We start from the raw sequence: 17,275 nt of genomic DNA, 5'->3' as shown, positions 1-17,275 counted from the left end.
AAATGTCAAATGTATAAATCGAAAATAACAAATTAAAAGCTTTCTAAATTTTTTTTTATATAAAACCTTTTTTTAATTATATTATGTTTGAAAATTTTTTAGTAGTTAAGTTCCCAAACTATTAGTTATTCCATGTTAGGAGGGTGTATTGAATTGGGACTTTTGAAGACTTTGATGAACTTTTTTTAAGTGATGACTTTTATAGATTTCGTGAATCTTTTATAGATTTGTATGGAATTAATGGAAGTCTTTCGTAGACTTCTATAGATTTTCATTTTAAAGTTTTTATAGATTTTTTTTGGAATTCGAAGGATTTTTGAAAACTTTCATTTGAAATAAAATTCACATGGATTTGATGTGAAATTTTCACATACGAGATGTTAGTTCCCACAATTCACCTTTTTCTTCTCATTCTTCTTCACACACACACATATAAATGAATAAGAAAAGAAAAAAAAAAGCTACAAGAATCAATTTAATTTTTTTATAGGAAATGGAGATAAATAACAAGAGATAGAAAGAAATATAAATGGAATATAATCAATATAAAAAATAAATTTTAATCATACATGTCCATAGAAGGTTAAAGGAAAGGAAAGAAAGAAAGAAAGAAACCTTTTTTTTTTTGTTTGTTAAAGTCTCACAAAATCTCGTGATTAATGAGAGACAAATTTTAAAATTTTATATGAGTACTTTCTATTTAAAAGTTAGTACTCCAGAAACTTTTATAAAAGTTTCTAGAAGTCATTAAAATTTGAATGGCCTAAAACTTATAGAGACTACCAGAAAATTTTAATTGAATACACTGTAACTTTTAGAGACTTTTTAAAAGTTTATAAAAGTCTTGATTGGATACACTTCTTAGAGAGTCATTAAAAGTCTCAAGAATACATCCCTCGTAGTTTGTGGGTGGAAATGGACTGGGAAAGACGCTGGGTCTCTGACTCTCTGTATACTCAAAGGAAATGGGATTGTTATGAATTATTGATTTGACATTATATCAACTGTATATTCTTCAATAAAATAGAGATAAGAATGCATTTTTTTAATAGTGTATTGATGAAAAATTTAGAGTTAAAAAATAAGGAAAATTTTTGAGTTTACGTGTAATATTATTTTATTAAAAAATATGCAATTGAAATGATGTCAAATTACTGTCTAAATATAGATCAAATAAGGCCTTAATCTCAAACAACCATCATCAACTCTCGATGCCGCCACCACATTTCATGGGCATTTCAGCCTTTATCAAATTTCACTATTGTTTTTATTGATAAACGTTTTGTGTGACGTACCATAGTTTCAAAATATCATTGGTGGGACCTCAAGGTCAGGTAGTGTGTGGGCTCGTGGTCGGTCCTGGAAATGTGGATGTCATGCAAGTCCGTGGCCGATGGTTCAGTGGTTTTTTTAGTTCTTTCAGTTTTTATTTTTTAATTTATTTTATGTATAAAATTCAAAGTTACCATTTTATTCTTTTCAATTTGATGAAATTTTCATTTTCTTAGTCAACTAATAATCCTATCCATTTGTTCTAGTGCTACAATAAAATGAAAGATTTTGAGACTTTGGATGACACAAAGTGAAAGTTGATGTAAAATCTGCAAAAAGTGAAAGGTTTGGGACTACTGCAGCAATTATCCCTCAATATTATCTAATTATACAGTTTAAAGTTTGTGAATCCTACCATTTTTCCCTATTATAAAAGTAGAGTAAAAACAAACAAATAAATAAGTTCAACAAAACATAGAAAATAAAAAATAAGGAAAAATTGCAACCGAGGTACCAAACCTTTCGTTTGTTAGCAGACTTTGCCCAAACCTTTATTTTGTGCCAGCGAAGGTCCCAAACCTTTCATAAATATGCAGCCGAAGTCCAGATGGATAGAATCCATCCATTTCACCGTTAGTTGACCAAAGAACTGATTTTGACTCCAATTTTGACCATATTAGTAAGGGCAAAATAGTAACTTGATAATTACCATATTAAATAAATTGAAAAAAAAATAAAAAATCAAGAAAAAATCAAAAAATAAAAAATAAAAAATCTAAGAAAAAAATTAAAAAAAGGGTTGTCTTCTTCAACCACCCCATCCCATCCCAAACCACCGTCCCGGAAAATGAACCTGTTATCCAAATTCCAGAACGCAGAGGCGACTACTTAAATAATACACTTAACTATGCACCAGACTAACCTGGAGCCTAAACGTGTCAACAATGTCGACCACCTTTACAGCTTTGTCGTCAACACCCTCGTCCTCATCACAACCTTCAACAGAAGTGTTTGCACCAATGTCCACATTGACTGCTCCCTAAACAACCCACTGCGATTCAGAGGAGAAAATTATAATTTTAAATCTTCTGAATGAGATGTGATACAGGAAGCCACCCAAACAGTTTGTAAGGAAAGAAGATTACAAAAGGTTTAGTGAGTCGATATACATAATATTGAGTTTTTGTGAGGATGGAAAGATCTAACCTTGCTCTCGACCTCCCAGAGAACACCATTTTGGATTTCCTTGTAGGGAAATGAGTCCGATAGAAGTTCATCACCTGCAACGTATATTTTATAAGATTAACCATAACGACAATATTTTTAATTTACAGAGAGCAATCGAGCCGAAAAATTTAGCATTGACAGAAAACAAGTAGATTAATCTATGAACAAATATTTATGGAAAAATACACCCAGTTACTAGTTTTTAGATATAGCTAAAATGAATTTTAAAAATAAAAATCTCACACAACACAACACAGTACACACAAATTATTATAAACAACAGGATTATCAACAATCTTTTTCCCAATAAATAAGGTTTTCCTGCAAATTATTCCCATCACAAAAACAAAAAGAATCCGAACTAAAATAATCAGAGCAACAGGAAACAACAATCTCTACAATAAACTGATATTAGAAAAATCAAGAAAACATTTGGCTTTATAGAAAAACATTAAACTTTCTCTTTTAAAAGGGAAAAATGGACAAGAATCAGGCTTTTGGGTGGGATGGAGGTGGAGGTGGAAGCGAGAGTGGAGGTGTGGTGTTGAGTTGGAGAAAGAAGGTTGGAGTGGGGGATGATTGTGGCCGGTGGATGGCGGACGGCACCACTGACGATGGCCTGTTGCAATTTGGATTGTTGGGGGGGGGGGGGGGGGGGGGGGGGGGGGGGGGGGGGAGAAGAAGATGATGCCCACATTTTCTTTCTTTCATTTATTTATTTATGATTTATCTATTTAACTTATTTAATTAATGGGATAATATGCAAGTTACTATTTGCCCTTACTAATATGGTCAAAATTGGAGTCAAAGTCAGTTCTTTGGTCAACTAACGGTGAAATGGATGGATTCCATCCATCTGGACTTCGACTGCATATTTATGAAAGGTTTGAGACCTTCTCCGACACAAAATGAAGGTTTGGATAAAGTCTACTAATAAACGAAAAGTTTGGTACCGCTGCATTTTCCCTAAAAATTAATGACTTGGACTAATAATTTCTTTCTGTGTTCATCAAAATATATTTTTTAAGAATTTTTAGTTAAAATACCATTAAGAACTTTGACTATTTTTTTTACAATTTTTATTTTTCTAGAATTTTTTAAAATTTGATTATTTTAGAATTTTTACTTTTTTTAGAATTTTAAATTTTATTTTTCAAAATTCTTATTTTATTTTTAGAATTTATTTTAACAAAAATTTTATTTTCTCTACAATTTGAGAATTTATATTTTTGTTTAAATAATAACCTTTCAAGCTCTTAGTATTTTTTACTTTTAAAGAGTTTATTGAAATATTTTTTTTTAAATGTTCATTTATCTTGTTTTGAATATTTTTAGTAGTTTTTTTACTCATGTTGTAAGTTAACATATATTTTCAAAAAAGTCAGATGTTCTAAGTGTTATGCAAAATCGAAAATAACAAATTAAAAGTTTTCTAATTTTTTTTATATAAAAACTTTTTTAATCATATTATGTTTGAAAAATTTTTAGTAGTTAAATTAAGTCCCCAAACTATTAGTTATTCCATGTTTTGAAAATCATCAAAAATGGAATGGACCAAATGGCAAATCATAGGAGTTTAAGATGAATTGTAGAAATTATTTAAATTTTATTTTAATGAAATTGTTTTTAAAAATAAAAAAAATATATATAAAAATAAGACGGATTTAGAGAAATGACCGTCATTTCGGAGTCGGTTCAATTATACGCCTTTAACCTATAAACGCGAGACACTGCTGGAAAATCTCGTAATTCCTTGTTTCTCTGTTAGGTGTTAGCGCTCACTGGTAAAACCCTCGTAAATCTCCTTAACTATCAAAAATAGTCAAGGTTTCTGTAGATGTAGATACATGTAAAAATGTATAACAACGGACAGGAGATGTGGAACCACAACAGTAACCCGGCGCCACCGGGCACGGGCGGGAGCAGCGGAGCAGGAGCGCCTCCGATTATGGCACCGGGGACTAGCGTTGTAGCTCCGCCTGGTCCCCCGCCTTCGATTACTCCTTCGTACACTGTTCTGCCGACTGAGGCCCAACTCGACGAGAGAGCCAGGAAATGGATGCAACTGAACTCGAAGCGGTATAGCGATAAGAGGAAGTTTGGATTTGTGGAGACGCAGAAGGAGGATATGCCTCCCGAGCACGTCCGGAAAATCATTCGGTAAGTTTTCTAGGCTCTTGATGCTTCACAATAGTTATATTCAGCTCTTTTCTCGAGCTCCGTGGTGGTTTTTTAGGGTTCCAATTCTGGATTAATAGCTTCTTGGCGAATATATGATGTGGGGTAATTTGAATTGAAGATGAGAAATTTAGTGAGATGGTAGTGTTTACCTTCTTAAAGGTGCTAGATAAGCTTTCAAGTGAATTGAGCTCCTCTTAAATTGGGCAAGAGGTAATAGAAAATTAGTTGCTTGGTGGAAGCACTGAGGATATGTGGATAAATGCTTCCCATGTTAGTAGATGTCCCATGATTATGATAGTTTATAAACTAAGGAGAAGGACAGGGGTTGCTAGGTCAGACTCAGAAAAGCTATCCATCCTACATTTGCTCCCGGAGATTGGAAGGGGAATGCAGGAATTGTAACCTCCTGGTCTGTTGTAGTCAGCCTCATGCAGTTGCTGACTGGCGAGATGACAAGCTCTCACATACCCTGAAATCTGTTCCTCCATCTTTGGCCAGTAGTCACCTATGGAAAGTTTTCTAATACCCTGACAAACATTTCCTTTACCTATCTTTGGAGTTGGAGGAGGTTGGTTTAGTGTGGACGATTTATGCATAGAATCATATATACATTATCTATCAATTTGGATCTTGTATGCTATCAACATTTTTGGTTTGTGGAGCTACCTACGGATATCTCATCCTTGATTGTCGCCTCTACCCTGGTTCTGCATCATCTTAATCAACTTTATCCTCTTGTTTAAGCACACATTTTCCAAATCTTCTATCAGTTTGGATTCGGCTTTTGTCAAAGACACTGTTAGAGATGGTTAAATGGATGTTTACGCCTTAGATAGCTAGCAGAAATTTTTTAGGTTATTCAATTCTAATCATAATAATAGAATCTATTAATTTGGCGAGCGGAGTACCTATTTATTTAGAATGAACACATATAGTTATAAAATTCTTAGAACCTTATTGTAGTAGCTACTACATATTTTAGAGTGTGGATGTGGTGAATTAACTTATTTTCCTTACCTTAGAAAGAAAATAAGTGTCCGTTGCCATTTTCTTTATACTTTTGGCAGTTGTATAATGAATTTGATTATTGCCTTATGGCAGGGATCATGGTGACATGTCATCAAAGAAATTTCGTCATGATAAGCGTGTCTATCTAGGAGCTCTTAAGTTTGTTCCACATGCTGTTTACAAGCTCCTTGAAAACATGCCCATGCCATGGGAACAGGTACTTGTGTGTTTGATCATTTCTGTGGTCATTGAAAATTCACATGAATGATTTTCTGAGGTGGATCATTTCAGCCATTGTTTGACGTTAGTATTAACTTCCTATGGTGTATCTCGAATAGGTCCGTGAAGTGAAGATTCTCTACCATATTACCGGTGCTATTACATTTGTAAATGAAATTCCATGGGTTGTCGAACCCATCTATCTGGCTCAAGTATGCTTCTATTGCTGCACACCTCTTTTTGCTGTATATTTTTGGGTCTCAAGTGTTGCTCCATTTCTTTCTCATGACATTACCTCTCTGTATTGCAGTGGGGTTCTATGTGGATCATGATGCGAAGAGAGAAGAGAGATCGACGACATTTTAAAAGAATGCGTTTTCCTCCTTTTGATGATGAAGAACCACCACTAGATTATGCTGATAATCTTCTGGATGTGGATCCTTTGGAGCCAATTCAACTGGAGTTGGATGAGGAAGAAGATTCAGCTGTTCATACGTGGTTCTATGACCATAAGCCTCTTGTGAAAACAAAGCTTATAAATGGTCCCAGCTACCGGAAATGGCATCTTTCACTTCCGATTATGGCAACTCTTCATCGGCTTGCTGGACAGCTGCTTTCTGATTTGATTGATCGCAATTACTTTTACTTGTTTGACATGGAGTCATTTTTTACAGCTAAAGCACTGAACATGTGCATACCTGGTATGTTCAATGCTAAATCTGTATTTTGGATTGCTTCATACTTCATAGGACACAATTATGATCACATAGATATGAAATTGTGCTTGTGTTTGTGTGCCCATGGTGTATATATCTTTATATTATGGATGTGCTTCATACTTAATATCTTTATATTTGGGATACGCATCTCCAATTTGATTGATTGCCATTACTTTTTTTTGTTCAACATGGATTCATTTTCTTGAGGTTAAAGCACTGAACACGTGCATAACTTGTATGTTAAATGCTATGTTTGTATTTTGGATTGCTTCATACTTCATAGGAAACAATTATGGTCATGTAGATATGAACTTGTGCTTGTGTCTGTGTACCCTTGGTGTATATATCTTTATTTCATCATGGACATGCATTAAAGTTCTTACATAGCTTCTGATCAATTTACTTCTGTATTGGAAATGCTTTTATTGTGATGCATTTGTGCTTTGTTTGCTCTACTGTGTGTATTTTCTGAAGACAATTCTTTTGCAGGTGGTCCAAAGTTTGAACCTTTGTATCGTGACATGGAGAAGGGAGATGAGGACTGGAATGAATTTAATGACATTAACAAGCTTATCATCCGCTCGCCTCTCAGGACGGAATACAGGATAGCATTCCCTCATCTGTATAATAATAGACCCAGGAAAGTGAAGCTTAGTGTATATCACACTCCAATGGTCATGTATATCAAAACTGAGGATCCTGATCTTCCTGCTTTCTATTATGACCCTCTAATTCACCCCATAACAAGTACCAATAGGGATTAGAGGGAGAAGAAGATTAATGAAGAGGATGATGAAGATTTTCAGTTGCCTGAGGGGGTTGAACCGTTACTAACCAGCACTCCAATTTACACAGACACTACTGCTGCGGGAATTTCACTTTTGTTTGCCCCACGCCCCTTCAACATGAGATCTGGTCGGATGCGGCGTGCTGAAGATATACCCCTTGTATCAGACTGGTTCAAGGAGCACTGGTATGAAAAGTTCACATTTTTGTTCAAATATGTCCAATTTTCATGGACATCTAATTTTGCCTAACCTTTTCATGGGTATGTTCTTTGTAGTCCTCCTTCATATCCTGTCAAAGTCCGAGTCAGTTACCAGAAACTGCTGAAATGTTTTGTGTTAAATGAGCTGCATCACAGACCACCTAAGGCTCAAAAGAAGAAGCACCTGTTTAGGTCTCTCCAAGCTACAAAGTTTTTTCAGACCACAGAACTTGATTGGGCTGAGGCTGGTCTACAAGTTTGCAAGCAAGGGTACAATATGCTGAATCTGTTGATCCACAGGAAGAATCTGAACTACCTCCACCTTGATTACAATTTCAACCTAAAGCCTGTGAAGACCCTCACCACTAAGGAACGTAAAAAATCACGGTTCGGTAATGCTTTTCATCTCTGTCGTGAAATTCTGCGTTTGACAAAGCTCGTAGTTGATGCAAATATCCAGTTCCGGCTGGGAAATGTCGACGCATTTCAATTGGCCGACGGGTTGCAATATATCTTCTCACACGTTGGCCAGTTGACGGGTATGTACCGTTACAAATATAGGCTTATGCGGCAGATTCGAATGTGTAAAGACTTGAAGCACTTGATTTATTACCGATTTAATACTGGACCGGTTGGGAAAGGACCGGGATGTGGTTTCTGGGCACCTATGTGGAGGGTGTGGTTGTTTTTTCTTCGTGGAATAGTACCCCTCTTGGAAAGGTGGTTGGGAAATTTACTTGCCAGACAATTTGAGGGACGGCATTCTAAAGGAGTTGCCAAAACAGTGACGAAGCAGCGTGTTGAAAGCCACTTCGATTTGGAGCTTCGTGCTGCTGTTATGCACGATGTTCTTGATGCTATGCCAGGTAATCATCCTCTGAAGATGCTTTGTTACAATCCCACCCCTAATAAAAAAAAGAAAAAAGAAAAAAGAAAATGAAGTAAATGATCAATACTACAACTCATCCTTTTATAGATATTTTGAATTTTTATTGTTGTTTAAATCTGCAGAGGGTATTAAGCAAAATAAGGCGAGAACTATCTTGCAGCATCTGAGCGAAGCATGGCGCTGTTGGAAAGCAAATATTCCTTGGAAGGTGCTGCAGCTTTAGATTGTTGCTTTTTACTAGTTTCATGATGCAATACTCCATATTTATCTTTTCTATATTTAAGTTGATTCTTGGAATCCTCAGGTACCCGGTTTGCCTGTTCCAATTGAGAACATGATTCTGCGATATGTCAAGTCAAAAGCTGATTGGTGGACAAATGTTGCTCATTATAACCGTGAGCGTATCAGGAGAGGAGCAACAGTGGACAAGACAGCTTGTCGAAAGAATCTTGGACGATTGACCCGCCTTTGGTTGAAGGCTGAACAGGTGAATACATATTTTAATGTCCAGTAGAAAACATAATTGAAATCTGGAAACATTTTCTGTTTCTGGCCCTTTACAGACAATTTTCTCTTGGGCCACTGCTAATTATTGTTCCCCACTCTCCTTCACAGGAACGCCAACACAACTACTTAAAAGATGGTCCATATGTCACTCCAGAAGAAGCTGTGGCTATATACACAACCACTGTGCATTGGTTGGAATCTAGAAAATTCTCTCCTATTCCATTTCCTCCATTGTCATACAAGCATGATACAAAACTTCTCATCCTTGCTCTTGAGAGGTTAAAGGAATCTTATAGTGTGGCTGTTAGGTTAAACCAGCTACAAAGAGAAGAGTTGGGTCTTATTGAGCAGGCTTATGATAATCCACATGAGGCTTTGTCTCGTATTAAACGTCATTTGCTTACACAGCGTGCCTTCAAGGAAGTAAGTTGAGAAAGACATTCTTTTCTATTTATTTTATGATAATGGTTTTTGTTGAAAGGTGAAGATTTTTGCACAATTTCATTGTTATTTTTATTATTTGTGAGATCTTGTGCTAATAATGGAGCATTTTGCAGGTCGGCATTGAGTTCATGGACTTGTACAGTTATTTAATTCCAGTTTATGAGATTGAACCTCTTGAGAAGATCACTGATGCATATCTCGACCAGTATCTATGGTATGAGGGTGACAAACGTCACCTCTTCCCAAATTGGATTAAGCCTGCAGATTCAGAGCCACCCCCACTGTTGGTCTATAAATGGTGTCAGGGAATCAACAACTTACAAGACATTTGGGACACTAGTGAAGGACAGTGTGTGGTGATGCTTCAGACCAAATTTGAGAAATTTTTTGAAAAGATTGATCTGACCATGCTTAACAGGTGAGTCTTTCACTCATATTGTACGTTAATTTCACATTCATTTGACAAGATATAAATGCTATAGTCTAACCTTGTGTTGATTTAACCTGATGTTTCTGCAGGCTTCTGCGACTGGTTCTTGACCATAATATTGCTGATTATGTCACTGCTAAGAACAACGTTGTATTGTCTTACAAGGACATGAGCCACACAAACTCTTATGGTCTCATACGTGGTCTTCAGTTTGCTTCTTTCGTAGTGCAGTACTATGGACTCGTCCTTGATCTTTTGCTGCTTGGTTTGACTCGAGCAAGTGAAATTGCTGGTCCACCCCAGATGCCAAACGAGTTCATTACTTATCATGATACTAGAGTAGAAACAAGACATCCAATTCGTTTATACTCCAGATACATTGACAAGGTGCATATATTATTCCGTTTCACACATGAAGAAGCTAGGGACCTTATCCAGCGGTATCTCACTGAGCATCCTGATCCTAACAATGAAAATATGGTTGGTTATAACAACAAGAAATGCTGGCCAAGAGACGCCAGGATGAGACTTATGAAGCACGATGGTACGGCAAAATCTTTCTTTATTTTATCAAACACCATGATATATAATAAATTCTTCTCAATTTGTTTTCTCAACTGACGGTTAGCCTGATGTTTAACAGTATGTAATTGTTATTTGTCAAATTTCTGTATTTCAGTAAACCTTGGTAGAAGTGTTTTCTGGGATATGAAGAACCGTCTTCCTAGAAGCATTACCACTCTTGAATGGGAGAACAGCTTTGTATCTGTCTACAGCAAAGACAATCCGAACTTACTTTTTAGCATGTATGTGTAACTTGTTCTTCCTCTGTGCTTTTACTTTTTAATCTGTACTTACATTCACATAATGTACATAGTACACATGCTCATGTTTAACATTAGTTTCCAACCACCTAATGTTCAGGTGTGGATTCGAAGTTCGTATACTGCCCAAGATTAGAATGACTCAAGAGGCTTTCAGCAATACCAGAGATGGAGTTTGGAATCTGCAGAATGAACAGACAAAAGAACGTACGGCAGTTGCTTTCTTACGGGTAGATGATGAACATATGAAGGTGTTTGAGAATCGTGCAAGACAGATTCTAATGTCCTCAGGCTCGACTACATTCACAAAGATTGTTAACAAATGGAATACAGCACTGATAGGTAATTATTTAATTTCTTTGCCTCCTAATACCCATGTTCAATGTTGTTGCTTTAACTTTGAGTGTTCTTTAGCTGAAGAGTTTTAATTTACTTCTGCAGGCCTCATGACATATTTCCGGGAAGCAACTGTTCATACACAAGAACTGTTGGATCTGCTGGTAAAATGTGAAAATAAAATACAGACCCGTATTAAGATTGGATTGAACTCGAAGATGCCTAGCAGGTAATGTACCTTTTTTTAATCCGTTATGGGTCATATTCCACTTCTCCTTTTGTTCACAAGACATCCTTAAACTCGCTCTGCTTTCAGGTTCCCTCCCGTTATCTTTTACACCCCGAAGGAAATTGGAGGACTTGGAATGTTGTCAATGGGTCATATATTGATTCCCCAGAGTGATCTCCGGTATAGTAAACAGACAGATGTTGGCATAACTCATTTTAGGAGTGGAATGAGTCACGAGGAGGACCAGCTGATTCCAAATCTGTATCGTTACATACAGGTACCAGTCACTACCAGGATTTCATTTTTGCCTTTTGCATTATTTTCATATAATTGTTTTTAATCTTTATTTTGCTTTTGACTTTGTGACAGCCATGGGAGAGTGAGTTCATTGATTCACAACGTGTTTGGGCTGAATATGCATTGAAAAGGCAAGAAGCCCAGGCACAAAATAGGCGTTTAACTCTGGAAGATTTGGAAGTAAGTTTCACAGTAGATCCAATTTTTGTTTTGTTTCCCATCGTATCTTTTTTTCATTCCCTGGGATTTATTTATTTATTATTTTTTTTTCTCCCTCATTTTTTTGTTTTTATCCAATATCGAGATGTTACAATGAGGTTAAACTAAGGAAATGGCATTAGATAGTGGCATGTATTTTGCTGAGACCAAAATAAACTTCCATTCACATGAAGCCTAGATGCAAAATGGCGTTGAAACTTTGGAATTTCAGGAGAGAGCTTTTGCTTCAAGTGCAATTTTTTATTTTATTATCATGATTTTATCCATTTTATGTCCTCTAGAATTCTTTTTTCCTTTTTCACTTTTTATCCAATGAGTGAAGTTTACTTTAAATGAGGATAAATAATGGAAAGATCATCTTAGATAGCCAGAGCATGTCTGCGCTTAAAATAAAATAAATTTCCTTTCACAAAAGCAAACAATCCCAATACTGTAGGTTAGAACAGTAGTATAAAATTATTAACATTACCTGGTGTAGCTGTAAAATATTTGATAATCCTTGGACCTTTTGATACATATATCACTTCTACTTGAATGAATGGAGCGAATAAAAGGTACTCATATTGTGTTGTTGACCCCACTTGTAAATAAGACTTTAGTTGTTCTCATGCTCTTTTTCTTTTTCTTTTTCTTTGGCTTGTTGGGATGGGTTTTTTCCCCCCTCTCTTACCTTGCCCAATGTTCTAGGGAGAGGGTGGTTTTGCTACATTGGTTGGTTAATTTTATTTTTTGATGCCTTTTAATCAGAAGTTTCTTTGTGCCCTTGAACATTGTCTTACTTCGATCTACTAAAGTTGTCCATCTTAAATATTTCTATTTGATTTTCAGGATTCATGGGATCGTGGGATACCTCGGATCAATACCTTGTTTCAGAAGGACCGCCACACTCTTGCATATGACAAAGGATGGAGGGTACGAACAGATTTTAAACAATATCAAGTTCTGAAACAAAATCCATTCTGGTGGACGCACCAGAGGCATGATGGGAAGTTGTGGAACTTGAATAACTATCGAACTGATGTTATTCAAGCACTTGGGGGAGTTGAAGGAATTCTTGAGCATACACTGTTCAAAGGAACATAGTAAGTTTCTCTTGCCCAGCATAGTAGAGAATGGTTTATCTATGTATTCCTTGTTCTATTCAAATATAATTTTCCTGGCTTTGCAATCATGCTCCAACATATATTACAGAAAGTTCCCATCGTTATGGTTACCATAGATTTTATTCTGTGATGCAAATTGCTCTGATAGTTTGGTAGAGCAAATAACTTCAGCATTTCCATTAAGCATTTAAATTATAAATAGATAGAAATGAGTGGTGGATATAAGTGGGTAGTGCTTGTGGGTAAAAGGTGGCTTGAGTTTTTATGAACACTTTATAAACATGAGCCAAACATAGGCATAAATATTGGAAACCTACTTTTGGGCTTCACTTTGCTTTGGCCTTTGGGAGTTGGATCAGTTGTATTTCATGGTGAAAATATTTCTGTTTTTTGGAACTTCAAAAATTGATAAATTCAATCTCTTGAAAAAAATTGTGGGGTTGTTTATGGAGCTTGTTTTCTTTGATGTTTCAGCTTCCCTACTTGGGAAGGTCTTTTCTGGGAAAAGGCTTCAGGTTTCGAGGAGTCTATGAAGTATAAGAAATTGACAAATGCTCAAAGATCTGGGCTCAATCAAATTCCCAATCGAAGATTTACTCTTTGGTGGTCACCCACTATAAATCGAGCAAATGTATATGTTGGTTTCCAGGTGCAGCTGGATCTAACGGGGATATTTATGCACGGAAAGATACCTACCCTAAAGATATCTCTGATTCAGATATTCCGTGCTCACTTGTGGCAGAAGATTCATGAGAGTGTGGTCATGGATCTTTGCCAGGTTTTGGATCAAGAGCTGGATGCATTAGAAATTGAGACTGTTCAGAAAGAAACAATCCATCCAAGGAAGAGTTACAAAATGAACAGCTCGTGTGCTGATATTCTTCTCTTTGCTGCCCATAGATGGCCTATGTCAAAGCCCAGTCTTGTAGCCGAGTCCAAGGATGTGTTTGACCAAAAGGCTAGCAATAAATACTGGATAGATGTCCAGCTTCGCTGGGGTGATTATGACTCCCATGATATTGAGCGTTACACCCGGGCAAAGTTCATGGATTATACAACTGATAACATGTCTATCTATCCGTCACCAACTGGTATATCAGTGAGATATGTCTCTTTCTGATGCTTAATTTATTCTTAATTAACCTAGTTTATTCTGCATGTAGGGGTCATGATTGGACTTGATCTTGCTTATAATCTGCATTCTGCATTCGGAAACTGGTTCCCTGGGTCAAAACCACTGCTTGCCCAGGCTATGAATAAGATCATGAAGGTACTTAAATATCTATTATAACTTTAGGGGTTTTTAGGGTTCGTTCATTAGTAATTATGCAGTGTTTAATTGTTCCTCTGATAAAAATGAGGATCAACTAATATATCATTTATTATTATTATTATTTTTTGTGTGCAGTCAAATCCAGCATTGTATGTCCTGAGAGAACGTATAAGGAAAGGGCTGCAGTTGTATTCTTCAGAACCTACAGAGCCTTATTTATCGTCTCAGAACTATGGGGAGATATTCAGCAATCAGATTATCTGGTTTGTTGATGACACAAATGTGTACCGTGTCACAATACACAAGACATTTGAAGGAAATCTCACGACAAAACCCATTAATGGTGCCATTTTTATATTTAACCCTAGGACGGGTCAGCTTTTTCTGAAGGTTTGCATCTATCACCTGCTGATAATCTATCACCTTTTCAGTTTTTGAGATTTATTCTTTAATAAGTCTATCTACATGTCTTACAGGTCATTCACACAAGTGTTTGGGCTGGGCAAAAGCGACTTGGCCAGCTGGCAAAGTGGAAAACAGCAGAAGAAGTGGCTGCTCTTGTGCGGTCATTGCCGGTCGAAGAACAGCCAAAGCAAATCATTGTGACACGTAAAGGAATGTTGGATCCCCTAGAGGTCCACTTGCTTGATTTTCCAAATATTGTGATCAAGGGAAGTGAACTCCAGTTACCTTTTCAGGCTTGCTTGAAGATAGAGAAATTTGGTGATCTGATTCTGAAGGCCACGGAACCACAAATGGTTTTGTTTAATATATATGATGATTGGTTGAAGAGTATTTCATCCTACACAGCATTCTCTAGACTTATCTTGATCTTGCGAGCTCTTCATGTGAACAATGAGAAGGCTAAGATGTTGCTGAAGCCTGACAAGACAATTGTCACTGAGCCCCATCACATCTGGCCATCTCTATCAGATGAACAGTGGATGAAGGTAAGTTGGTCTAACAATGTTGCATGATGGTAATAGTTTGAGTTAAAAAAAAAAAGAAAAAGAAAAGATATCTACTTGGTGCACGTATACATTTTCTCAGTGTGTATATGCAGTGTGATTTGGTCTTCCTTTTTTTTTTTTTGGTTGTTTCTTATTTTTGTAATGTGATGCAGGTTGAGGTTGCCCTTAGAGATCTGATACTTTCTGATTATGCCAAGAAAAACAATGTCAACACGTCCGCTTTGACACAATCAGAAATTCGTGATATAATCCTTGGGGCTGAGATTACTCCGCCATCGCAGCAACGACAACAAATAGCCGAGATAGAGAAACAGGTAGTTTTCCTCATCTTTCTATTTTGTGAAGTTTTATTTGTCAGTGTGATGTCTTCCCTTGACCGATATGCTTACTAATTTTTGACGACTTAATATTCTCTCAGGCAAAGGAGGCTAGTCAGCTCACAGCAGTCACTACAAGGACCACAAATGTCCATGGAGATGAGTTGATTGTTACTACAACAAGTCCATATGAGCAAGCAGCATATGGGTCTAAAACTGATTGGCGTGTTAGAGCAATATCTGCCACAAATCTCCACCTTAGGGTTAATCACATATATGTGACCTCTGAAGACATCAAGGTACTGTTTGGATTTACACTATAGTTGCTTGGAGGATGAATTCTTGTATTTTTGCAAATGAAGTTCTCCCAAAAATGGTTTTGTTGAGATTTTTCTGTTCTAATTTGTGCAGGAAACGGGATATACATACATCATGCCCAAGAACATTTTGAAGAAATTTATATGCATTGCTGATCTGCGTACTCAAATTGCCGGATATATTTATGGCATAAGCCCTCCAGACAATCCCCAAGTCAAGGAGATCCGTTGTATTGCGATGCCACCACAGTGGGGAACTCATCAGCAGGTTCATCTTCCATCATCTCTACCTGACCACGACTTCTTGAATGACTTGGAGCCTTTAGGATGGATGCATACACAGCCGAATGAACTTCCTCAGCTGTCTCCACAGGTTTTCATTTTTTTTGTGTTATACATTCTCTCCCTTTAACTTGGCCTGCTCGACCTTGTTCCTTTTGTTACTGTTTGATGCTGAACGAACCTATAAAAAATGCCAAATGCAGGATCTAGCCGCTCATGCTCAGATCCTGGCAAACAACAAACAATGGGATGGAGAGAAATGCATAGTTTTGACCTGCAGTTTTACCCCGGGTTCCTGCTCTTTAACTGCATATAAGCTGACCCCATCAGGATATGAATGGGGTAAAAACAACACAGATGCTGGAAGCAATCCCCATGGTTACCTGCCAACCTACTACGAGAAAGTTCAGATGCTTTTGAGTGACCGTTTCCTCGGTTTTTATATGGTAAACTTTTATTTTCTTTCAACTATGTTTTTCTTCTGTGACATCTCTTCTAGTGCATACTATATATTGTCTATTTTGACTTGCAGATACCTGATAATGGTCCCTGGAACTATAATTTTATGGGAGTGAAACACACCGCTGGCATGAAGTATGGAGTGAAACTTGGGGCACCTCGGGAATACTATCACGAAGATCACAGGCCAACACATTTCTTGGAGTTTAGCAATTTGGAGGAAGCTGAAACTGCTGAAGGAGACCGCGAAGATACCTTCACTTGAAATTCTGTGCAAAGGTCAGCGAAGATACTTTCACTTGAACTTCTGTGCAAAGGTGTGCCTTCTCCTATATATACACGGTGTACTCCATGTAATATAAAGTGCTAGTGCTAGTCCTAGTCCTAGTCCTACTCCTAATCTTGGTTCACTCTTCTACTGTATTCACCAATAGATTCTGACTTTCTTCAATCCATCCTTGTAACAATTTTTAGATGTTTTGAGGAAAAAACTGGTGTTCATATATTCTCCACCTTGTATAAAGCGGTGGAGCAAGAGAGGTCTTTTTTTTTCTTTTTTCTTTTTAAAGACTGTGAATGTGCGGATCAACTTACGCGCACCTCAACTAATCCTACAGGATTCTGAAGTGTACGGTCGGGTACTCATCTCAGTAGCCTTGAGGGGACTCAAACTGATGACCATTGTGGAGCAAATCCAATGCCTAACCAATGAATTGTCCCTCGGAGTTGAGAGAGGTCTTTTTCTTGTCAAAAAATTAGATTTC

General features: G+C 36.9%; 1 protein-coding gene and 1 pseudogene across 1 annotated transcript; one reads left to right on the top strand and one right to left on the bottom strand.

The window, feature by feature from the left end:
• Positions 1–2,153: 2,153 nt before the first annotated feature.
• On the bottom strand, positions 2,154–2,574 carry LOC111371951 (annotated as a pseudogene).
• Positions 2,575–6,240: 3,666 nt separating this feature from the next.
• On the top strand, positions 6,241–17,064 carry LOC111372167 (pre-mRNA-processing-splicing factor 8A). The gene is made up of 23 exons (XM_022994366.1): positions 6,241–6,608; positions 7,116–7,599; positions 7,690–8,480; positions 8,626–8,711; positions 8,808–8,990; positions 9,119–9,433; positions 9,568–9,872; positions 9,974–10,428; positions 10,564–10,690; positions 10,809–11,050; positions 11,150–11,273; positions 11,361–11,550; positions 11,643–11,750; positions 12,618–12,871; positions 13,367–13,983; positions 14,056–14,162; positions 14,301–14,555; positions 14,642–15,115; positions 15,289–15,450; positions 15,555–15,752; positions 15,865–16,143; positions 16,256–16,498; positions 16,585–17,064. The coding sequence occupies exons 2-23, from the start codon at positions 7,532–7,534 to the stop codon at positions 16,774–16,776; spliced, it is 5,775 nt and encodes a 1,924-aa protein (XP_022850134.1). The 5' UTR covers positions 6,241–6,608; positions 7,116–7,531; the 3' UTR covers positions 16,777–17,064.
• Positions 17,065–17,275: the final 211 nt, after the last annotated feature.

Source organism: Olea europaea, chromosome 23 (genome assembly GCF_002742605.1).
Source record: "Olea europaea var. sylvestris chromosome 23, O_europaea_v1, whole genome shotgun sequence".
Classification (NCBI taxonomy): domain Eukaryota; kingdom Viridiplantae; phylum Streptophyta; class Magnoliopsida; order Lamiales; family Oleaceae; genus Olea; species Olea europaea.
Note: the sequence above shows the minus strand (reverse complement) of the source record. Positions and strands in the feature narration are given on the sequence as shown.

What these genes read in the sequence shown, in the direction of transcription:
- LOC111372167 (XM_022994366.1), top strand. Translation starts at nt 7,532, where the DNA reads ATGAGATCTGGTCGGATGCGGCGTGCTGAAGATATACCCCTTGTATCA. An exon ending in CTATGAATAAGATCATGAAG is followed by an intron (nt 14,163 to 14,300) that starts GTACTTAAATAT and finishes TTTTGTGTGCAG; the next exon opens with TCAAATCCAGCATTGTATGT. An exon ending in CGGGTCAGCTTTTTCTGAAG is followed by an intron (nt 14,556 to 14,641) that starts GTTTGCATCTAT and finishes CATGTCTTACAG; the next exon opens with GTCATTCACACAAGTGTTTG.